Source organism: Scyliorhinus torazame, chromosome 16 (genome assembly GCF_047496885.1).
Source record: "Scyliorhinus torazame isolate Kashiwa2021f chromosome 16, sScyTor2.1, whole genome shotgun sequence".
In the NCBI taxonomy this organism is placed as follows: Eukaryota; Metazoa; Chordata; class Chondrichthyes; order Carcharhiniformes; family Scyliorhinidae; genus Scyliorhinus; species Scyliorhinus torazame.
Genome location: NC_092722.1, coordinates 162264117 through 162288274, shown reverse-complemented (window position 1 = coordinate 162288274; position 24158 = coordinate 162264117). Strand labels below are relative to the sequence as shown.

The 24158-nt window shown below is 46.1% G+C and overlaps 2 protein-coding genes across 2 annotated transcripts in view; one reads left to right on the top strand and one right to left on the bottom strand.

The window, feature by feature from the left end:
- mcmbp (minichromosome maintenance complex binding protein) overlaps positions 1 to 15595 on the bottom strand; it is a 45920-nt gene extending 30325 nt beyond the window's left edge. Inside the window, exons 1-2 of the mRNA XM_072479347.1 lie at positions 15422 to 15595; positions 985 to 1070 (exon numbers count right to left, since the gene is read on the bottom strand). Of these exons, the coding sequence (XP_072335448.1) occupies positions 985 to 1070; positions 15422 to 15593 (258 nt within the window). The 5' untranslated portion in view covers positions 15594 to 15595. The remainder of the gene's footprint in view (positions 1 to 984; positions 1071 to 15421) is intronic.
- Positions 15596 to 15738: 143 nt separating this feature from the next.
- Positions 15739 to 24158, top strand: part of sec23ip (SEC23 interacting protein) — a 190730-nt gene continuing 182310 nt past the window's right edge. Inside the window, exon 1 of the mRNA XM_072479346.1 lies at positions 15739 to 15913. Within this exon, the coding sequence (XP_072335447.1) occupies positions 15781 to 15913 (133 nt within the window). The 5' untranslated portion in view covers positions 15739 to 15780. The remainder of the gene's footprint in view (positions 15914 to 24158) is intronic.

The following is a 24158-nucleotide window of genomic DNA, read 5'->3' as shown; positions in this document are numbered from 1 at the left end:
TGACAGTTGTGGGTCTGGAAGGAGAGTTCAAGGAGGTTTGGCCAGCTAGATCAATTGTTACATTTAAACCCAAGGATGATAAATGCTTCTTAACCAATGTTCTAAGACGATTTGGGGCAGGTGGGTATAAGTGGCTTGGTTGTTGATCAGTCAATAGTCTCACAATGTGCTATCCACAACGTTAAATGGATATAAGCCTGATGGTGAAACACACTGATCTTTTCTTTGTTAGGTTTATTCATCGTATAGTATTACAGATCCCGTGCATCTTTAACAACATAATCAATTAACCACTAACATACTATTCTGTCACATAACTGCTATAATGCCCTTGAACTCAATATTTCAATATGACATGCACCAGAAATTTGTTAAAACAAATAAAGGGTGTTTCAGGCCAGACGACAACATCCCACATGGACCCCCTCTGAAGCCCATGTAAACGTTAGGGAATCCAAGAATTTTGTTTGAAATAAAACTGTTGGACCATTAAAAAAAAGCATTGCTGCTGCCTTCCGGCGCCAAGGACCCGGGTTTGATCCCGGCCCCGGGTCACTGTCCATGTGGTGGAGTGTACACATTCTCCACATGCCTGCGTGGGTCTCACACCCACAACCCAAAGATGTGCAGGGTAGCTGGATTGGCCACACTAAATTACCCCTTAATTTAAAAAAGCTTCCTTGGAATCCCTACAGTGTGGCCCATCGAGTCTGCACCTTCCCTCCAAAAGAGCACTCTACCTAAGCCCACTAACCCCCACCCCGTCATAACCCTACCTAACCTGCACATCTTTGGACTATGGGAGAAAACCGGAGCACCAGGAGGAAATCCGCGCAGACACTGGGAGAATGCAAATTTCACAGACTTTATAAACTGTAACTCCCAATATTTCAAAATGGTTTAATTCCATGCATTTCTGACAAGAGAACTCTTTAGTTTCCAGTACCATTGCACTTGAACCATATACACAATATAACCACCTACCCAACTTGATGCAGTCGTATCCTTTAGCTTCTCTCTGAAATATTCAATCACTTTCTTCTCCCATTCACCACTGGCACCATTTTGAACTGCAAAAGCAAAAGTTAATGTCAAATCTCCGGTTTTAGAAACACTTGCTAACCTGCTGCTCGATTTTCATGGGTTACAAGTGCATGATGAGGTATGTCAGAGATGCTACAACATGCATTTAAAGAGCACACTGGGGAGGGGGGGGGGGGTGGGGGGGGAGACAGGGTGAGAGAAGAGAAGGGAAGACCATAAAGGAATTAAAACATGAGGATAGAAATGTTGAAGAGGAGATAATGCGGGACTGGGTGGCAACGAAAGCAGCAAAAAACGTGTTGGGGATGATGAGCTGGATCCAAGTGTGGTTTAGGATATACGCAGTAGACTTTTGGATGAGCTTAGGTTTTACTAGCATGGAGGAAGGTGCAGCCAGGATAGCATTGAGGCAACCAAGTCAAGATGTGACATGTTGAATCCAGAAGGCTAATCGGAAGATGAGGTGTTGTTCTTCCAGCGTGTGGTGCCCCTCACCCCCCAACACAGACAGGGCCACCTGTCTCTTGTTTTTCAGTTTTGCTTTCACTGACCACTGACCTTTGTTCTCTTGTTGACACATTTTCTGCTATCTTAACTTTATGCCACTATCAACACTTTCTTTAGTCCTTAATGCCACCTTTAAACATTCCCTTTGTCTTGTGCCCATGACATCTTTGTCAATCTCTCCTTAGTTTCAACATATCCCATACTTTCTATTCTCTCCCACTATATAATCAATCACATTTATATCCCTCTTCAGCTCTGAAGTCATATGGACTTGAAACGTTAACTCGGTTTCTCTCTCCACTGATGCTGCCAGACCTGCTGATTTTATCCAGCATTTTCTTTTTTTATTTTGCTGTTATATACATGATTGAGAGAAGTTCAGCAGCATAAAGGTTGAAGGAGCAGTGGAGGTAGATGAAGTGGAAGAGAAAAAAAACAGGGATCTTTGTGGTGGAGTGGTTGAAAGCTCAGCTGGCAGCCAAATAAGACATAAAGGTTCTGAACAGTTCAATTCAAGCAGACATCGCTCAATGGAGGAGGAGATTGGAGTTGGTGGCAAGGATTCAGAGTTTTATTGCAGGAGTGGAAGACAAGTGGTTTCAGTTTTCTCAATTTCACGGCATCTGACACTGAATGCCAGTCAAGCAGTCTGACAGCACAGTGGTTGGGAATTATCGTGTTTGGGATATCTTGTTTATAGTAGAGCAGGGTATGGTTAGTAAAGAGATGCAAAAAGACGGTATATCCGCGCGGTGTCAAAAAAGGACAACATTTGGAAGAAGAGGATGATGTTAGCAAGGATAGATCCATAGACGATGGTAAGAAATAAACTTAAAGATTAACCCAGGCCTATTTTCTGGCTATGGACAACTCTATACAAGCATGTCATAGAGTGTACTTATTCCATATGTTTAACCCTCATGTGAAGCAATCTTCAGCCTGATTCTGGAGTGCAGCAAGTTGCCCTGCAGGTCGGCTCATTCTGCTTTGCTCTGGAGGTCTTGTAGGGCCTTAACCACTTGGTCCAGACATGACAATTGTGGCATAAATGCACCCTCAACCTCCCAAGACTTCTGCAACAATCTATCTTGGGGTTCAATTTATTCCCAAAGACTAGCTCCCCTGATAATTTTCAAAGAATGCTCAATAAGTAACAGCCAAACTTGCACAACGCAAAAGTTTCAGGAAGACAGGACTCCCATTCCCCAATATACAGATCATCATAACCACTTGCCAGACTCTGCAAGGGTGAACCACAAAAATGTACAGATGGAGACAATACTAACTTTCCATGAATTTTTCTTCCCATATAAATGAAAGCACCTGCTTCCCAATCAATGAGATGAAGAACAGTACTTGTATAGCATTGTGAATGTAGTAAAATATTCTCAAATATTCCATAACAGGTAAAAAGCAAAATATGACACCGAGCCACATTTGGAGATATTAAGGCAGGTGACCAAAAGTTTAAAGAGGTGGGTTTTGGCACAGCTGCCAACGGTGGAGCAATTAAAAACAGGGAATATTCAAGAGGCCAGGAATGGAAGAGTGCAGACATAAGATGGTTGTCGGACTGGGGATTAAGCGATAGAGGGGGGAGAAAATTGAAATCTAGGTAGGATGAGCATTGCTTAATCAGGAGCCATTGTAGATCAGTGAGCACAGAGGGCTGGCGAATAAATGGAATTTGGTGTAAGTAATGATACGGGTAGTGTCTTTGGATGACCTCAAGTTTACAGAAGGTCAAGTCTAGAAGTTACAAAGGCATGGAAGAGGGTTTCAGCAACAGATGAGCCGACGCAGAGAAGGTTACAAAGGTGGAAATAGACAACCGTAGTGATATAATAACAGTGAAGGTGCTGGAAATATTCAGCATGTCTGGCAACATCTGTGGAGAGGACTTCCGGTGGCGGCCCTGGAGGAGTAGGTCACACATTCAATAGCTCCCGCCTTTAACGGGCTTTCGGACCTTTCCCCCCCCCCCCCCCCCCGACTTTTCTTGCATTCTATGGGATAAATCAGTGAACTGTGCTACAGTAAGGAGGATTCCCCCTCTGGTGTATGGAGAATTGGACCAGAAATGGCAGTGTGAAACGACTCAAACCTGGTAGTGAGAAGCAAGCGGAGCTGGTACCGTTGGACAGCATGGCGGAGGGCAAGGGCCGAGGAGAGACGGCACAGTGGTCAACAGAGCAGCTGGTGAAGTTTTTTGAGGATTGCTTCGCCAAGCTGAAAAAGGATACGCTGGACCCGATCAAGGCTTTGATTGATCAAGTAGTCTTGAATCAGGAGACCCAGGGAAAAGCGATACAGGAGATTGAACAAAAGTTATCCGACCAGTGCTAGAGAACAAGGTGGAGGTGCTGGACGACCGCCAGAAGAGAATGCAGGAGAAGCTGGAGGACCTTGAGAATAGGTCCAGGAGGCAGAACCTCAGAATTGTTGGCCTGCCTGAAGGCAGTGAGGGATCGGATGCGAGGGCATGTGACGGCTGGCGAGGTTGATGGGGTCAGGGGCGTTCCCGCTGCCCCTGGAGGTGGATAGAGCGCAGAGCCCTCGCGAGGAAGCCCAGGGCGAATGACCCGCCGAGGGCCATGCTGGTACGTTTTCACCGTTTTACGGATAAGGAACACGTCTTGCAGTGGGCCAAGAAAGAACGGAGCAGCAAGTGGGAGAACTGTGAGTTGCGTATTTATCAGGACCTGGGAGCGGAGTTGGCCAAGAGACGGGCTGGGTTCAATCGGGCAAAGGCGACCCTCTTCAAAAGGGGGTGACGTTCGGGATGCTGTACCCAGCGCGGCTGTGGGATACGCATGAAGAACGGGACTTTTATTTTGAGACGCCAGGCGATGTATGGATGTTCATTAAAGAAAAGAAGCTGGTGACGATTTAAAGGACATTTAAGCTGCAAAGTTTTATAGCGGTGGTTCGTAATACTGTACTGATTTTTTAAAATAAAAGAGATTTTATGTCGGTCTGGGTGAAATTATGGGCTGCGGTGATGGTTGTAGTGCTTTTGTCTTGCAGGGATTTGATGCGGGGGGATGGGAGGGGGTCTTTAAGTTAGAGCTATTCTTCAGGAGATTGGGTTTTGTTTTAAGTGACTGTCTCTTCATTGGTTTATGTTTTTCGTTTTTTGTTGTTTTTTTGGCGGTTGTTTACTTACTGGGGAATGTGATGCTGTTAAAAGGTTTAATCATGTGGGGGGGGGGGGGAAGAGAGAAAAAGAGGTTCGAACAATAGGGAGACAGGCTGTTTGGCGCCAGAGGTGGGGCTATCGGGGTCAGCTGACTCTCGGAAGCGCAGTGGGGGGTGAGCAAGTGTTAAACTGGTACTTGACCTGGGAGATGAGGTTTCTGGTGCTGTTCGGGGGAGGGGGAGGCTGCTTTGCTGACAGGGGAAGAACAATTGGCGGGGAATAAATGAGAGGTCAGGAATGGCTGCTGCTCATGGGGGGGCTCGGGGAAGCGGGGGGCTGGCCTAAAAAGGGTGATGGCTAGTCGGCAGGGGGTGGGGTGGAAGCCGCCCCGTCCAGGCTGATTACGTGGCGTGAGAGAGGACAGAATGGGCCGGTCAAGAGGGCTTGCGTGTTTGCGCATCTAAGGGAATGGAAGGAAGACATGTCAATGCTACAAGAGACACATCTTAAGGTCATAGACCAGATGAGATTGAGGAAGGGATGGGTTAGCCAGGTGTTCCACTCAGGGCTGGACTTGGTATCCAGGAAGGGTAGCAATTTTGATTAGTAAGCAAGTGGCATTTGAGGCTGGGAAAATCGTGTCAGATAAGGGGGGTAGGTACATAATGGTGAGAGGAAGGTTGGAGGGTGTACGAGTGGTGCTCGTGAACATATATGCTCCGAACTGGGACGACGTGGAATTTATGAGGCGTGTGCTCGGTAAGATCCCGGACTTAAGAGTCACATAACCTGATCATGGGGGGGGGGGGGGGGGGGGAGAACTTTAACACGGTCATTGATCCGGAATTTGACCGGTCAATATCCAGGTCAGGGAGTAGGCTGGCTGTGGCAAAGGAATTGAAGGGCTTTATGGTACAGATGGGGTGTATAGACCCACGGAGGTTTACATGGGCGAGGGAGTCTTTTTTTTTTCTCACGTCCATCAGGTTTACTCTCGTATTGACTTTTTTGTTCTGAGCAGGGCGCTAATACCGAAGGTGGTGGGGACGGAATACTCGGCAATTGCAGTGTCGGATCATGCCCCGCAATGGGGGGATTTGCAGGTTAGCAAGGAGAGAGGGCAATGTCCGTTTTGGAGACTGGATGTGGGGTTGCTAGCAGATGAACCAGTCTGCGGGCGGGTGACTAAGTCCATCCAGAACTACTTGGAAACAAATGACACAGGAGAGGTATCTGCAGCGACGGTGTGGGAGGCTCGGAAGGCGGTTGTTAGAGGGGAGCTAATTTCGATTCGGTCCTACAGGGAAAAGGGGGAACTGGCGGAGAGGGAGTGATTAGTGGAAGAGATACTCCGAGTGGAGAGGAGATACGCAGAGGCCCCAGACGCGGGGCTCCTGATGGAGCGGCAGAGGTTGCAGGTGGAGTTTGAGTTGTTGACCATAGGGAAATCAGTGGAACTGTTGAGGAAGGTAAAGTGGGCGGTTTAGGAGTACGGGGAAAAGGCGAGTAGGACGTTGGCGTAACAGCTTAGGAAGGGCGAGGCGGCCAGGGAGATTGGTAGAGTGTTAAGAATAGGGATGGTAACATGGTCTTGGACCCGAGGGGGGGGGGGGGGGGGGGACACACACGAAGTTTTGAAAGAATTCTACAGTAAATTATATGAGTTGGAACCCCAGCTGGAGTGGAGGGGATGAGGCAATTTCTGGATCAGTCGAGGTGTCCGAGAGTGGAGGAAGGCCTGGTGGAGGGGCTGGGAGCCCCAACTGAGATTGAGGAAATGATCAAGTGGCTGGAGGGCATGCAGTCGGGCAAGGCTCCGGGGCCGGACAGTTACCCAGTGGAATTTTATAACAAGTTCTCAGAGATATTGAGCCCACTGCTGGTGAGGACATTTAACGAGGCTGGAGAGAAGGGAATCCTCCCCCCGACAATGTCGCAGGCCTCAATTTCACTTATTCTTAAACGGGAGAAGGATCCTGAGCAGTGTGGGTCATATAGACCGATCTCGCTTTTGAATGTGGATACCAAGTTGTTGGCTAAGATATTGGCCACAAGGATAGAAGACTGCATTCCAGGGGTGATAGGGGAAGACCAGACAGGATTCGTTAAGGGCAGGCAACTCAAAGCCAACTGCTTTTAAATCTTATTATGATGCCCTCAGAAAGAGGAGAGGCGGAGGTGGTGGTAGCGATGGATGCAGAAGGCCTTTGGTCGGGTGGAGTGGGAGTACCTGTGGGAGGCGCTGGGAAGATTTGGATTTGGTGAGGGCTTTATTGGCTAGGTACGGTTGCTCTACCAGGCGCCTGTAGCGAGCATGCATACGAACCGGCTGGCGTTGAGGTATTTTAAATTACATCGAGGGACGAGGCAAGGGTGCGCCCTCCCCGTTATGGTTTGCTCTAGCTATAGAGCCACTGGCCAAGGCACTAAGAGCTTTGTGGAACTGGCAAGGCTGGTTCCGGGGGGGGGGGGGGGGGGGGCACAGCATCGGGTCTCGCTCTACGCAGACAATTTGCTTCTGTACATTTCGGACCCGTTGGAGGGTATGGGGGAGGTTATGCGGATCTTGGGGGAATTTGGCAGTTTCTCGGAGGTATAAATTGAACATGGGGAAGAGCGAGATGTTTGTGATTCTGGCTAGAGGGCAGGAGGAGAGACTGGGAGATCTGCCACTTAGAATAGTAAAGGGCTTTCGCAATCTGGGAATCCAGGTGGCTAGGAAATGGGAGACACTTCATCTATAGCTTAATCTATCCCGGTTGGTAGAGAAAATGGAAGGGGGACATGCTCCCGTTGTCACTAGCGGGGAGGGTAGACCGTGAAAATGACGGTCCTCCCCAGATATCTGTTGGTCTTTCAGTGCCTCTCCATCTTCATCCTGAAGGCCTTTATAAAGCGGGTGAACAAGATTATCTCGGGCTATGTATGGGCGAATAAAACACGCGGGCGAAGAAAACGTGGTTGGAGCGTAGTCGGGGGGGGGAGGGTGGGTTGGCGCTGCCGAACTTCTGCAACTACTACTGGGTAGCTAACATTGCCATGATTAGGAAGTGGGTAATGGGAGCGGGGTCGGCATGGGAGCGGTTGGAGGCGGCATCTGGAAGCTCTGCCATTCTCGCCGCCTGATACTCCACAAGTCCGGTGGTAGTGGCGGCACTGAGGATCTGGGGGCAATGGAGGAAGTATAAGAATGTGGAGGATGCGTTGATCTGGACCCCGATTTGTAACAACCACAGGTTTGCACCGGGCAGGCTGGATGGCAGGTTCCAAGCTGGCAGAGGGCAGGAATTAGAAGGATGCAGGATCTATTTATAGACAGGAGCTTTCCCAGCTTGAAGGCGCTGGAGGATATGTTTAAACTGCCGCCAGGGAATGGTTTTAGATATTTGCAAGTGCGCGACTTCCTGAGAAAGCAGGTACCGGCCTTTCCGCTGCTGCCGCCACGGGGGATACAGGATAGAGTTGTGTCCGGTACCTGGGTGGGGGAGGGGAAAGTGTTGGATATCTACCAGGAGCTATTGGAAGCGGAGGAAACCCCGGTGGAGGAGCTTAAGGGCAAGTGGGAGGACGAGCTAGGTGGAGAGTTAGAGGCAGGTCTATGGGCGGCCGCCCTAAGCAGGGTCAATTCCTCCTCTTCATGTGCCAGACTTAGCCTAATACAATTTAAGGTGGTCCACCGGGCACACATGACGGCGGCGAGGATGAGCAAGTTTTTCGGCGTAGAAGATAGACGCATGAGGTGCGCGGGAACCCCAGCAAACCATGTCCACATGTTCTGGGCATGCCCGAAGCGCAGAGGGTTTTGGCAGAGGTTTACTAAGGCAATGTCCACGGTGCTAGGAACTTGGGTGGTGCAGAGCCCAGAGGTAGCGATCTTTGGAATGTCAGAAGATCCGGGAGTGAAAGAGGCCGATGTCCCGGCCTTTGCCTCCCTGAGACGGATCCTTTTGATGTGGAGGGACTCGAAGCCCCCGAGTGTAGAGACCTGGGTTAGTGGCATGGCTGGGTTTCTCAGTCTTGAGAAAATAAAGTTTGCCTTAAGAGGGTCAATGTTGGGGTTCTCCCGGAGGTGGCAGCCGTTCGTCGACTTTCTCGGGGAAAATTAAAATGTCGGCAGAAGCAGCACTTTGAAGGGGGGGCGGCGGGCGGATAGGTGTTAGATGGTTGAGGTGTGTGAACCGTGGGTCGGGTGGGGGAATGTTTATTTTACCATGTTAATGTTATTGTTTTTGTTATAAAATTTTTGCAAATACCTTAATAAAAATATATTTTTAAAAAACATCTGTGGAGAGAGAAACCAAGTTAATGTTTCGGATCAAATATGACTCTTCTTCATAACAGTCTTACCAATAGCTTGGATATGTGATCTGAAGCTCATTTTGGGTTTAAATATGACACCAAGATTGCATACCAACGAGTTCATCCTTAGACAATTGCAGAGAAAGCTGGTGCCTGGGAACAAAGTTTTTGGTGGAGACCAAAGGTGCTAGCTTCGGTCATACAAATTAGAGGTAGCAGCAGACCATTCAGCCCCTCGAGCCTGCTCAAGTCAATCAAGAAAATCACGGCTGTCTCAACTCCACATTCCCACCTACCCACAATAACAGTCGTCAAGAATCTATCTGCCTCTGCCTTAAGAATATTCATGATGTGGAGATGCCGGCATTGGACTGGGGTGAGCACAGTACGAAGTCTTACAACACCAGGTTAAAGTCCAACAGGTTTGTTTCGATGTCACTAGCTTTCGGAGCGCTGCTCCTTCCTCAGGTGAATTAAGAGGTATGTTCCAGAAACAAATATATAGACAAATTCAAAGCTGCCAGACAATGCTTGGAATGCGAGCTTTAGCAGGTGATTAAACCTTTACAGATCCAGAGATGGGGTAACCCCAGGTTAAAGAGGTGTGAATTGTCTCAAGCCAGGACAGTTGGTAGGATTTTGCAGGCCAGATGGTGGGGGGTGAATGTAATGCGACATGAATCCCAGGTCCCGGTTGAGGCCGCACTCATGTGTGCGAAACTTGGCTATAGGTTTCTGCTCGGCAATTCTGCGTTGTCGCGCGTCCTGAAGGCCGCCTTGGAGAACGCTTACCCGGAGATCAGAGGCTGAATGCCCTTGATTGCTGAAGTGTTCCCCGACTGGAAGGGAACATTCCTGCCTGGTGATTGTTGCGCCATGTCCATTCATTCGTTGTCGCAGCGTCTGCATGATCTCGCCAATATACCACGCTTCGGGACATCCTTTCCTGCAGTGTATGAGGTAGACAACGTTGGCAGAGTCGCACGAGTATGTACCGCGTACCTGGTGGGTGGTGGTATCCATGTCGATGATCTGGCACGTCTTGCAGAGATTGCCATGGCAGGGTTGTGTGCTGTCGTGGTCACTGTTCTGAAGACTGGGTAGTTTGCTGCAAACAATGGTTTATTTGAGGTTGCGCGGTTGTTTGAAGGCAAGTAGTGAGGGTGTGGGGATGACCTTGGCAAGATGTTCATCTTCAGCAATGACGTGTTGAAGGCTGTGAAGAAGATGTCGAAGTTTCTCCGCTCCGGGGAAGTACTGGACGACGAAAGGTATTCTGTTGGTTGTGTCCCATGTTTGTCTTCTGAGGAGGTTGGTGCGGTTTTTCGCTGTGGCGCATTGGAACTGTCGATCGATGAGTCGAGTGCCATATCCCGTTCGTACGAGGACATCTTTCAACGTCTGTAGGTGTCTGTTACGCTCCTCCTCGTCTGAGCAGATCCCGTGTACACGGAGAGCTTCTCCATAGGGGATGCCTTCTTTAATGTGTTTAGGGTGGAAGCTGGAGAAGTGGAGCATCGTGAGATTATCCGTGGGTTTGCGGTAAAGCGAAGTGCTGAGGTGACCGTCCTTGATGGAGACGAGTGTGTCCAAGAATGCAACTGATTTTGGAGAGTAGTCCATGGTGAGTCTGATGGTTGGATGGAACTTATTAATGTCATTGTGTAGTCGTTTCAGTGATTCTTCGCCGTGGGTCCAAAGGATAAAAATGCCATCGATGTATCTGGTGTATAACGTTGGTTGAAGGTCCTGTGCGGTGAGTAGGTCCTGGTCAAACTTGTGCATGAAGATGTTGGCGTATTGGGGTGCGAATTTGGTCCCCATGGCTGTTCCGTGCGTCTGGATGAAGAACTTGTTGTCGAAGGTGAAGACGTTGTGATCCAGAATGAAGCGGATGAGTTGCAGAATTGCGTCTGGAGATTGGCAGTTGTTGGTGTTGAGTACTGAGGCTGTTGCAGCAATGCCGACGCCATGGGGGATGCTGGTGTAGAGTACCGAGACGTCCATTGTGACGAGGAACGTTCCTGGTTCAACTGGTCCATGGTTGCTGAGTTTCTGTAGGAAGTCCGTTGTGTCGCAACAGAAGCAGGGCGTACCTTGTACGATGGGTTTCAAGATGCCTTCGATGTAGCCAGAGAGGTTCTCACACAGGGTCCCATTGCCTGAAACGATAGGACGGCCTGGTGTGTTGGCCTTATGTATTTTCGGGAGGCAGTAGAGATCTCCAATGCGGGGAGTACGTGGGATGAGAGCACGTAGGGTGCTCTGAAGATCTGGATCCAAGGTCTTGATCAGTCTGTTAAGTTGGCGGATGTGTTCCTTGGTCGGATCTGCGGGTAACTGTCTGTAGTGTTCTTGGTTGTTCAGTTGTCGGTATACTTCTTTGCAGTAGTCCATTCTGTTCAGTATGACAGTGGCCCCTCCTTTGTCTGCTGGTTTGATGACGATGCTGTGGTTGGTCTGGAGAGCGCGGATGGCATTGCGTTGTGCTTGGGTGACGTTCGGGGCTGTCTTGTGAATGCGACTGATGAATCTGGCATTGACGCGACTCCTGACGGCTTGAGCATACATGTCGAGTCTATGGCAGTGGCCTTCCGGTGGGGTCCAATTCGACTCTTTCCTCTTCAGTTGCCGCACCGCAGATCTCTCGGTCTGCTGTTCCGGTTCATTGGTAGTCTGCTTGGGTTCGCTGTTGGCCTCTTCGGGTCTGTGGAAGAATTCCCAGAGCCTCATTCGCCTGATGAAAAATATTTAATGAGCCTGCCTCGACCACTCTCTGGGCAAGAGACTTCCAAAGTCTTACAAACCGCAGAGAATAAAAAAATTCTCACCTGTCTTAAATAGGAGGTCCCATATTTTGAAACTGGGTCCCTCCGTTCTAGTCTCTCCCAAAAAGGGAAAAATCTTTTCAGCGTCCATCCTGTCAATTCCCCTCAGAAACTTGTATGATTTAATAAGGTGACCTCCATTTTTCTAAACTCCAGTGGATACAACCCAACCTGTCTGACCTTTGCTCATAAATTAATCCCCAATTCCAGGTATCTGTCGAGTGAACATTCTCTCAACCCCCAATCCCAGGTATCAGTTGCGTGAACATTCTCTTAACCCCTAATCCCAGGTATCAGTCAAGTGAATCTTCTCTGAGCTGCATTTATATATTTTCTTAAATAAGGAGACCAAAAGTGTACAGAGTACTCCATGTGTGGTCTCACCAATGTCCTGCACAACAGTAGCAAAACATCCCTACTATTATATTCCATTCCCCCTGCAATAGGCAACATTCCATTTGCCTCATCATTTGCTGTACCTTTATAGTAACGTTTTGTGATTCATGTACCAGGTCACCCAGATCCCCTTTACCTCAAGAGTTCTGTAATCTCTGACCATTCAAATAATATGCTGCTGTTCTATTCTTCTTGCTAAGTGGACAAGTTTACTTTTTCCCACATTATTCTCCATCTGCCAATTTTTTTGTCCATTCACTTAATCTATCCCGTTGAAGATTCCTTACATCTTGTAAAAAAAAACTTTCCCACATATCCTTGTTATTAGCAAACCTTGCAATCATACATTTCATCTCTTCATCCAAGTTATTGATACAAATTGTCAATAGTTGAGGCCCTAGCACTGATCCCTATGGCACTCCACTCATCACATCATTTCATTGCAGATAATTTCTACTCATCCAGCCCTGGATGCCAAGGTACTCAGTGCAGAGAGAAGTCAGAGACCTCAGAGCAAAACGGCACTCAAGCTGCTTTTACAGCTTGTTAAACGCTTAACCATGTCCACTTATATCAGCTTCTCAGCTCCAATAGGCTGAAGAGTTTTGCACAGATTATACAGATACATCTTACGAATCACGGCTTGTGATGACGAAGAACCATAGCACTGGAAGTATGAAATGTTCTACACTAATCATGTAACCCTATGATCAGAAATATATTCAACCTAGTCTTTTACTGAAAGACATTTAAATGAACAATTCACTCCGCGGATCGTACTGTTTTGCAAATGCACATATTAAACCACAATGTGAAGGTTAAACAGCGACCAAAATATGGTTATTTACAGTTAAGAAAACCTTTGACCTGAGAGTCCAGTAGTAGATTATATGCATCACAGGCACCCTTCCAGGGGTTTAGAAAAACAGGTATTAAAAAAAGTTCTGCAGAATACATTTGCCTACATTAACATGTATCTAGCTACTCAAGGAAACCTTTATGCAAGTGCATAAAAAAAATCTATTTGGAACTAGTGAAGCATATCTTTATCAGCAAACTCCATTTATTTCAGGAAAATGTTAATACCACACCTATCACAAAGCATGGCCACTCTTCTAAAATTTCAGCCAACTTCCTTGACAGAAATCTTTGGACCTTGACAGAAATCTTGGGTTCCTCGCTGTCTTCAGGGGATGTCCCGGAGGACTGGAGAATAGCCAATGTTGTTCCTCTGTTTAAGAAGGGTAGCAAGGATAATCCCGGGAACTACAGGCCGGTGAGCCTTACTTCAGTGGTAGGGAAATTACTGGAGAGAATTCTTCGAGACACCTTCTACTCCCATTTGGAAGCAAATGGACGTATTAGTGAGAGGCAGCACGGTTTTGTGAAGGGGAGGTCGTGTCTCACTAACTTGATAGAGTTTTTCGAGGAGGTCACTAAGATGATTGATGCAGGTAGGGCAGTAGATGTTGTCTATATGGACTTCAGTAAGGCCTTTGACAAGGTCCCTCATGGTAGACTAGTACAAAAGGTGAAGTCACACGGGATCAGGGGTGAACTGGCAAGGTGGATACAGAACTGGCTAGGCCATAGAAGGCAGAGGGTAGCAATGGAGGGATGCTTTTCTAATTGGAGGGCTGTGACCAGTGGTGTTCCACAGGGATCAGTGCTGGGACCTTTGCTCTTTGTAGTATATATAAATGATTTGGAGGAAAATGTAACTGGTCTGATTAGTAAGTTTGCAGACGACACAAAGGTTGGTGGAATTGCGGATAGCGATGAGGACTGTCTGAGGATACAGCAGGATTTAGATTGTCTGGAGACTTGGGCGGAGAGATGGCAGATGGAGTTTAATCCGGACAAATGTGAGGTAATGCATTTTGGAAGGGCTAATGCAGGTAGGGAATATACAGTGAATGGTAGAGCCCTCAAGAGTATTGAAAGTCAAAGAGATCTAGGAGTACAGGTCCACAGGTCATTGAAAGGGGCAACACAGGTGGAGAAGGTAGTCAAGAAGGCATACGGCATGCTTGCCTTCATTGGTCGGGGCATTGAGTATAAGAATTGGCAAGTCATGTTGCAGCTGTATAGAACCTTAGTTAGGCCACACTTGGAGTATAGTGTTTAATTCTGGTCGCCACACTACCAGAAGGATGTGGAGGCTTTAGAGAGGGTGCAGAAGAGATTTACCAGAATGTTGCCTGGTATGGAGGGCATAAGCTATGAGGAGCGATTGAATAAACTCGGTTTGTTCTCACTGGAACGAAGGAGGTTGAGGGGCGACCTGATAGAGGTATACAAAATTATGAGGGGCATAGACAGAGTGGATAGTCAGAGGCTTTTCCCCAGGGTAGAGGGGTCAATTACTAGGGGGCATAGGTTTAAGGTGAGAGGGGCAAGGTTTAGAGTAGATGTACGAGGCAAGTTTTTTACGCAGAGGGTAGTGGGTGCCTGGAACTCGCTACCGGAGGAGGTAGTGGAAGCAGGGACGATAGGGACATTTAAGGGGCATCTTGACAAATATATGAATAGGATGGGAATAGAAGGATACGGACCCAGGAAGTGTAGAAGATTGTAGTTTAGTCGGGCAGTATGGTCGGCACGGGCTTGGAGGGCCGAAGGGCCTGTTCCTGTACTGTACATTTCTTTGTTCTTTGTTCAAAGCCAGGACATGTAAAATATTTTGAACTGTTGATGAATCTAATGTCACCATCATCATGCTGCCCCCCCCATTCCAATAAACTAAACCAGTTTCGTTATTTTGGGATCCAAAACACTTGGTCTCCAACAGAACAAGACACATTATCAAGCCTATGGTATTAAAAGTAGTTCACACTTTCAGCAATGAGCTTACAAGAAACGATTGTTCTGGGGGTGGCTGGTTCAGGTGCTTGTTTCATTGAGCATCTGACTGAGCCTGACGTGTACATTCCATCTAAATTGATTTAAAAAAAAATCTTTTGGTAAAAGCCCTGCTTTTTCATTGGGTATTTAAATAAACGTCCAATCTGTAACTTCACAACCGTGTTTTGTTAAAATTGGGGAGTTCAAACCCCTCTGTAGGGAGGGAGGAATAGCTGAGAAGCTGCTGAGGGTAGGGCTGTGGGAGGAGGGAGGGAGGCCTCCTCAGCAAACTCCGCAACCGCACACCAGGAAAGGGCAATTCCAAAAAAAATTAGAGGTTTTCAGACGAAAGCAAAAGACTCACCGAAAATGCCCTGCACGGCGCTCAGAGGGTCGTTCACCCAGTCATCCACGCACGGCATGTTGAGAAGTTGCTGTGGGGCGGGGTGGGGGAGGGAAGGGAAGGGAGCGGCGCGGCCGATACAACTTTTCCACAACAGCGGCCGGATGGCAATGGCGGGAAACCCGCGCGTCATTGACGCAGCCACCGACCTCCGACCCGGCCCCACGTACGCCGCACCGTTACGTCATCTGCCTAGGGGCGGGGCTACGTGGCGCCGACGTCACCCACAGGCCGCACTCACCCCTCGCCCCGCCCCCTCCGCGCGACCGACTCGCTCCGCGGAGCCACTGGTTACGTGTCGGTGCGCGCCGAACAGCAAGATGGCCGAGAGGAAAGGAGGTACCAACTTGCTCTTATCGTCCGACACCGAATTCAACTTCTCCCTGCCCTTCATCCCGGTCAGCCAGGCTCAGCCTCCGGCTCCCGCGGTGGACCCCAGTCTCCTCTCAGCCGGTGAGTGAATGCGGGCTGGGCTGGCCCTGCTCCGCGCGAGTCCCGGTAACTTGAGGGGCGGCATCTGCATTCACGGCCCGGTGTCTGCGTTTTTAAACTCTCAAGGAACGTATTCCATCGCCCATTGAGTGATTGGAGCTGTGTATCGCCTTGTTCTGGGGGTGGCTGGTTCAGGTGCTTGTTTCATTGAGCATCTGACTGAGCCTGACGTGTACATTCCATCTAAAAGATGTTGGAGTGGTTTATTCCCGAGAGGTAATGCATCAAAAGTCAGGTCCTTAAACAAAAACATGAGTGATATTACTTTGATCACTCGAGCCAGTGAGTTGACGCAGCTCAGATTCACTTGTGGTTTATTTCACCTGCAAACCTGTTGTCTACGTTGCCCCTACTATATTTTGCTGAGTTGTATAACGTGTGTGACATATCTTTGATTTATTTTATCGGAAATCAACACCCTTGTAAGTCTTTGTGTATAATCCCGGATGCTGGAGAGGCTGTGCTGCCAGCTGTGACTCAATGGTAGCATTCTCGCCTCCTGAATCAAGATTGTTTAAATCCCATTCAAGAGGCTTGCTTACATCTAGTTTGGCAGTCCTGTACAGTGCTGAGGGCATGCTGCACTGTCGGCAGATACTGCCTTTTGCAGGAAAAGGTAAGACAAGGTTCTATCTACTTTCGTGGATATAAAAATTCCATGATACTATTTTGAAGACGAGCAGCTAAGTTACCTCTGTCGGTATTTGTGCAGCAACCAATACATTTAAAAGAAAAACAGATTGTTTGATTGTCAGAGTGCTGTTTGTGGGTCTTAACTATGTGCATATTTGCTGCTATGTTTCTATAATATAACCGTGATTGCATTTCTAAAGTACATAATTGCTTTAGGGTGCCCTAAGATTATGAAAAGTGCTACATACATGCAACACTGTCTGACTGAATACTCCATGCACATGGGCTGGACGTGCATATAGGGAACAGTTGACACTTGAGGTGAACACTACCATCATACCGGTGCCAAAGAGGAACCACGCAATGTGCCTCAATAACTACTGTCCGGTGGCCCTGACTTCAATCATAATGAAGTGCTTCGAGAGGTTGGTCATGAAGTGCATCACCTCCATACTCCCAGAACGCCTTGATCCACAGCAATTCGCATACCGCTGCAACTGGTCCACAGCAGACTCAATTTCTCTGGCCCTACACATCCCCAGAGCATCGCTACAACAAGGACTCCTACATCAGATTCCTATTTATTAACTACAGCTCCGCCTTCAACACCATAATCCCAGCCAAGCTCATATCAAAGCTCCAAAACCTAGGACTTGGCTCCTCACTCTGCAACTGGATCCTCGACTTTCTGACCAACAGACCACAATCAGTAAGAATAAACAACAGCACCTCCTCCACAATAGTCCTCAATACCGGGGCCCCGCAAGGCTGCGTACTTAGCCCCCTACTGTACTCCCTGTATACGCACGACAGCGTGGCAAAATTTGGTTTGGATCTCGAATAACAACAATTCAGAATACAGAAGGGAGATAGAGAACCTAGTGGAGTGGTGCAGCGACAACAATCTCTCCCTCAGGGGCAGCACGGTAGCATTGTGGATAGCACAATTGCTTCACAGCTCCAGGGTCCCAGGTTCGATTCCGGCTTGGGTCACTGTCTGTGCGGAGTCTGCACATCCTCCCCGTGTGCGCGTGGGTTTCCTCCGGGTGCTCCGGTTTCCTCCCACAGTCCAAAGATGTGCAGGTAAGGTGGATTAGCCATGATAAATTGCCCTTAGTGTTCAAAATTGCCCTTGGTGTTGGGTGGGGTTACTGGGTTATGGGGATAGGGTGGAAGTGTGGGCTTGGGTAGGGTGCTCTTTCCAAGAGCCGGTGTAGACTCGATGGGCCGAATGGCCTCCTTCTGCACTGTAAATTCTATGATTCAATGCCAGCAAAACTAAAGAGCTGGTCATTGACTTCAGGACGCAAAGTACTGTGCACATCCCTGTGTACAGAGAGTCGTGAACACAGCCCAGTCCATCACACAAACCTGCATCACATCTATTGACTCCATCTACACCTCCTGCTGCCTGGGGAAAGCGGGCTGCATAATCAAAGAGCCCTCCCACCCGGCTTACTCACTCTTCCAACTTCTTCCATTGGTCAGGAGATACAGAAGTCTGAGAACACGCATAAACAGACTAAAAAACAGCTTCTTCCCCACTGTTACCAGACTCCTAAACGAACCTCTTATGGACTGACCTGATTAACACTGCACCCCTGTGTGCTTCATCCGATGTCGGTGCTTACGTAGTTATATTGTGTACCTTGTGTTGCCCTATTATGTATTTTCTTTTATTTCCTTTTCTTTTCATGTACTTAATGATCTGTTGAGCTGCTCGCAGAAAAATACTTTTCAGTGTACCTCGATACACGTGATAATAAACAAAATCCAAATCCAGTGCAGAAGGAGGCCATGGGTCCATCGAGTCTGCACTGACCCTGTAAACAAAGTTAAATATGTTTAACTAGTAGGAATTATTTACCATTATATCGGAATTTTATAAAACAACTGAATCTGAGTGTGCCTATGCAAGTACTAGGGGAGGAGTTGATCAAAGGTGTGGATTGCTGAAATTCTTTGCTAGAGGTCGACTGTAGATGTTCATCCCACTTTTGGCATGTGTTTGAAATCTTGCCCTTGCATGAAATCATGGCAATAACGTTTCCCCTATGTAAGCAGATATTCAAGTTTACTGATAAAGATATGTTTGCAATGCCATCAGTTCTAAATAAAATTTTTGTGACTTAGTTATCATGTGTTTAATGTTTTGTTAAGTGCAAGGCTCCATTTTGATTTTCGGTGAATGAAAATGAAATTAATGGAAATCGCTTATTGTCACAAGTAGGCTTCAAATGAAGTTACTATAATTTTGTTTCTGGTGAAGCATTGAAAAATACTGATCTTTTTTGCTATTAGTTTTGTTTCTATCGTGCATTCATCTAAATACTTTTTTAAAAACTTTGTCATATTGAAATATCTGAGAACTCTAGAAAGCATAATGTATTGTTTTCGAAGTGTAGTAATTGCCGTTACATAGGTAAACATGGCAACCATTCTGTGTCAGTATTGACCCACAAATGATCAGATGAATAGATGTAATTAATGTGGTCTTTGGTTGTATTTGAGAGACCAATGGTGACCAAGACATGAGAAGAACTTTGATCGTCTTGGAACAATATTATGAGATCTTTAATCTGAAAAGTCAGCCAGGATCTTGGTTTAATGATTCATCCAATTGCCTGATACTAACCGTGAACCATGGTTTGGCAACCCATGAGCTATGCTGTGTATGACATGCTAATCTCTGGAATCTTCCCTGTGCTGTGTTGGAACTACACAATGCTAATGGTGGTAATGGAAGTACGTGGATCAATTTGACTGAATTTAAGAATAAGAAACCTTTTAAATAACATGGATTGTGCTTTCAGCACAATGAAAGCTTAGTGGTCCTATTCCCCGCTGTGGTTCCATTTGAAACTTTGGATTTCAGCCCGATTCCTGGTGTTCCTGAGTAAATATTGTTCGGCAGGATTGGGGTGAGGGAATTGTACAGAAATGGCTGATCAAACCCAGTTCATTTCATTCTGTAAATTTACAAAACAATCACCCCACTAGGATATGGGTAAATTCTCTCAAAAGTGTATACTCCCACAAGTAATTTCCCTCTGTATACCCGAACAACTCCGGAATGTGTCAACGAGGGGCTTTTCACAATAACTTCATTGCAGTGTTAATGTATGCCTACTTATGACAATAAAGATTATTATTATCATCAGTGATCAAGAATAAACTTTCAATCACTTGGGAATTTTTATCTAAATGTTAACTGGAATCCTTTGAGCTGGGAGGGCCACAATTGCTTTTATCTTACGCCGAGGACCACAGATCATTTGTGGGTCTCCAAATCATCAAGTTTATGTGGTAAACTGCAACTTCAGCAGGTGAGGTGAGATGACCAAATTTTAGATTAATTTTTAATTAACTTATTCTTTCATGGGATGTGGATGCCGCTAGCAAAGCCAGTGTAGTTGCCAACCCTAATTGCCTTTGAACTGAGTGCAGAGTAAGAGTCAACCACTTTGGTGCAGGTGTGGAGTCATAAGGAGGCCATAGCGGTAGCAGATTTCCTTCCCTAAGTGAACCAGATGGTTTCTATGACAATCGTTGATAGCTGTCATGGTCGCCATGGTATTAAGACTCACTTTACATTCCAGAATTACTAATTGAATTTAAATTCAACTGGCTGCCATGATGGAATTTGAACTCTTTTTTAAAAAAAAAAAAAATATATATACATTTTTTGACCAATTAAGGGGCAATTTAGCGTGGCCAATCCACCTAACCTGCACATCTTTTGCGTTGTGGGGTTGAAACCCACGCAGACACGTGGAGACTGCAAACTCCACACGGACAGTGACCCACGGCCTGGATTCAAACCCAGGTCCTCAGCGCCGCAGGCAGCAATGCTAACCATTGTGCCACGTGCGGCCCCGGAATTTAAACTCTTGTCCGCAGATCATTAGCCTGGGCCTCTGGATAACAAGTCCAATATGCAACTGTCGCCCCTTTTCGAGTTACTGCAATTAATCTTTATATGGATCAGGTCAGGAAGAATAGAAAAGCAAATATTGGTTGAATGGAAAGAGACTACAAGAAGGATCTGGGTGTGCTTGTGCATGAACCACAAAAGGTTGGCATGCAGGTGCAGAAAGTAATTAGAAAGGCGAACAGAATATTGGCCTTTAATGCTTGGGAGTTGGAGTATAAAAGTGAAGTATTGTTGCAACTGTACAGGGTGAGACTGCATCTGGAGTACTGTGAACTGTTTTGGTTTCTATTCAAGAAGCGATATATTTGCATTGAAAGCAGTTCAGAGAAGGTTCTCTAGGCTAATTGCTGGGATGAGGGGTTTGTCTTGTGAGGGAAGGTTGAACAAAGTTGTGTCTACTCATTGGAGTTTAGAAGAATAAGAGATGATTTTATTGAAACGTATAAGGTTCTGAGGTGACTTGAAGGGGAATATGTTGAGAAAATGTTTCCTTTTGTTGGGGAATCTAGAACTAGGGGGCACAGTGGTTAGCTCTGCTGCCTCACAGCTCCAGGGACCCGGGTTCAATTCCGGCCTCTGGTGACTGTCTGGAGTTAGCACTTTATCCCCGTGTCTACATGGGTTTCCTCTTGGTGCTCCGGTTTCCTCCCACAGTCCAAAGAAGTGCAGGTTAGTTGGATTGGCCATGATAAATTGTCCCTTAATGTCCAAAAGATTAGGTGGGGTTACGGAGATGGGGTGAAGGCGTAGGCTTAAGTAAGGCTTTTCAGGGGCTGGGGTGCACTCAATAACCAGCCTCAAATTTGCAGTCAAATAACAATGATGCTTTGATTTTCCTTCTTAAGATTACATCCTGCATTTTCTTCGCCTTATCACTATTGTTGTGCTATTGCCAGAATATAGGCATCAAGTTTAATTTTTCTTTTCACGTTGAGTTTATCTATTGAGCTTGTTTTCAGGATGATTATGCTTGTGCTGATTTCCGTGAATTTCTTTTTATATGGTCATCAGTTGCTTCAGGATCAACATCTTTGTTATTTTAACAGCTTCAAAACTTGATGTTGTAAACAAACGTATGTTAGACGTTTTGGGTGCTGTGAAATGAAGAGTCTAAAGTTCTTGTTTCCTTTTCACCAAACACCATATAATTCACTTCCACAGCCTCTGCACAAAACTCTTAACAACACACCACCTGACAGAGGCCACCTTAAGCCCCTTTACATATCAGTGTCAATTAATGGATACTTAACATAAATGAGACAACTAATTGCAATGTCTCTTAACCCATTACTTAACAACGTACTGTATTTTCTCGATTCACGTGACCGTGCTCAGTAATTTAGATGTAAGGAGAGGCTGATTGCAAGTTTAAGCTGAACAAAATGGCTTTCTGCACTGTAGGGATTCTATGATCAAAAATAAGCGGTCTTCCATTTACATGGAAATGAGGAGGAATTCATTCCTTTTTAAAAATAAATTTAGACTACCCAATTAATTTTTTTCCATTTAAGTGACAATTTAGCGTGGCCAATCCACCTACCATGCACATTTTTGGGTTGTGGGGGCGAAACCCACGCAAACACTGGGATAATGTGCAAACTCCACACGGACACTGACCCAGAGCCTGGACCAAACCTGGGACCTCGGCGCCGTGAGACAGCAGTCTTAACCACTGAACCACCAGTTAAGCGCCAATTCAGCATGGCCAATCCACCTATCCTGCACATCTTTTTGGGTTATGGCGGTGAGATCCCACGCAGGCATGGGGAGAATGTGCAAATACCACACGGACAGCGACATGGGGGCGAGACCGAACCCGGTTCCTCAGCATCGCGATGCAGCAGCGCCAACCACCGCGCCACCATACCGCCCCTACTTCTGGTTATATTCTTAGACCAGACATATTTCATTTCAAGCCAGAGTAATTAATTCTATTCATGAAGTCCTGGTAATTAAAAATCGAAAACTGCAGGAGATTTGGGATGTATGTTAAGAGGGTAAGCGATGGTGTTCCTCTTTCACCAACCAGCTTGATGAATCGTCGCTGAGGCATTCAGAGTTTTAACCAGGAAGTAGATGAAAGGATTGTTAATTGAATGCCAAATCATGTAGTGAAGGTGGCACAAATGAGATTAAGGGAGCAGAAATAAGAGAAAGATAAATGTAAAACAATTCTGAAAGTGTTAAAAAACAATTCTTAGGGGGGGGGCACGGTGGCATAGTGGTTAGCACTATTGCCTCACTGCGCTGAGGACTCCTGCTTGATCCCGGTCTCTGGTCACGTCTGTTTGGAGTTTTCACATTCTCCCCATGTCTGCGTGGGTCTCACTTTCCCACAATCCTAAGATGTTCAGGGTAGGTGGATTGGCCATGCTAAATTGCCTCTTAATTGGAGAAAAAAAAACAATTGGGCACTTTAAATTCATAGGGGAAAAAATTCTTGATGTGAAAGAATGAAACTCCATACTTGTAATGAAGAAGTCATTTTCAGGGCCAGACAGGTGTTTCCAGAACTTAAGACTCTTCAATATTAATTGATTTACACTGACTTTTGTTGGTGTCTTTAGTGGGTATATTTTGTAAAGGACTCCAATATCATGGCGTTCCATATATTTCAATGCCAAGTCTTTCCATGAGATACCGTTAAAGTGAAACTTGTGGAGGAGCAGGGCGAGTTGAAAGCAACCGCTTGGTTTTCTATTTTAACTGCATGTGCGGTTGCAACTTGAAGTTGCTGGCTGGTTGCCTTTTTAATAGCATTGGGCGCAGCCTCAAATTTGCAGTCAAATAACAATGACACATGATTTTTCTTCTTAAGATTACATCCTGCACTTTCTTCGACTTATCACTATAGCTGTGCTATTGCCAGAATATAGGCATCAATTTTAATTTTTCTTTTCTCGTTGAGTTTATCTATTGAGTTTGGTTTCAGATTGATTATGCTTGTGCTGATTTAAGCGAATTTCTTTTTGTATGGTCATCAGTTGCTTCAGGATCAACATCTTTGTTATTTTAACAGCTTCAAAACTGGCTGTTGTTTACAAACGTGCAGTAGTTTCTGGATTCACGTGATAGTGCTCAGTAATTTAGATGCAAGGAGAGGCTGATTGCAAGTTTAAGCTGAACAAAATACTGATGGAGGGAAAATCTCCATGTTTTCATTAGACTATTGCCAACTTACATATTTTCAATTGAAAATACTACCAGAAATGATTTAATTTCATAAACCTTCCTACAAATTGGAAAGATCTGTTGTGGTGGTGCGTATGTTTTTCTTGGGGCCTGTTTTAAATCTTCCTTCTTGTTGTATTTCTAACAAATCTTTTAAAAACATGTTCAGAAGTTAGTGTTTTAGCCAGATATATTTATATGTTGCTTTCAAGGAATCCTAAATTTTGTTTCCAAAGTCTTAATTTTTGACTTGCCTGGCTAAAAATAACTTTTTGATAAAAATGCCTTGAAGCTCTTTAATGAGCCTCAGAATCAATGTCCGGTTTTAAAAGAAAAATTAAAATAGTCAATAAAATTCTGTTGAAACCAAAATAAAATGTTGTTTTCACTGGTAATGCTAAATTGCTGATTCTTTTGAATTCTGGAAAGTTGCCTTGTTGGAGTCATTGAACTCTCAGCATTAGTGAG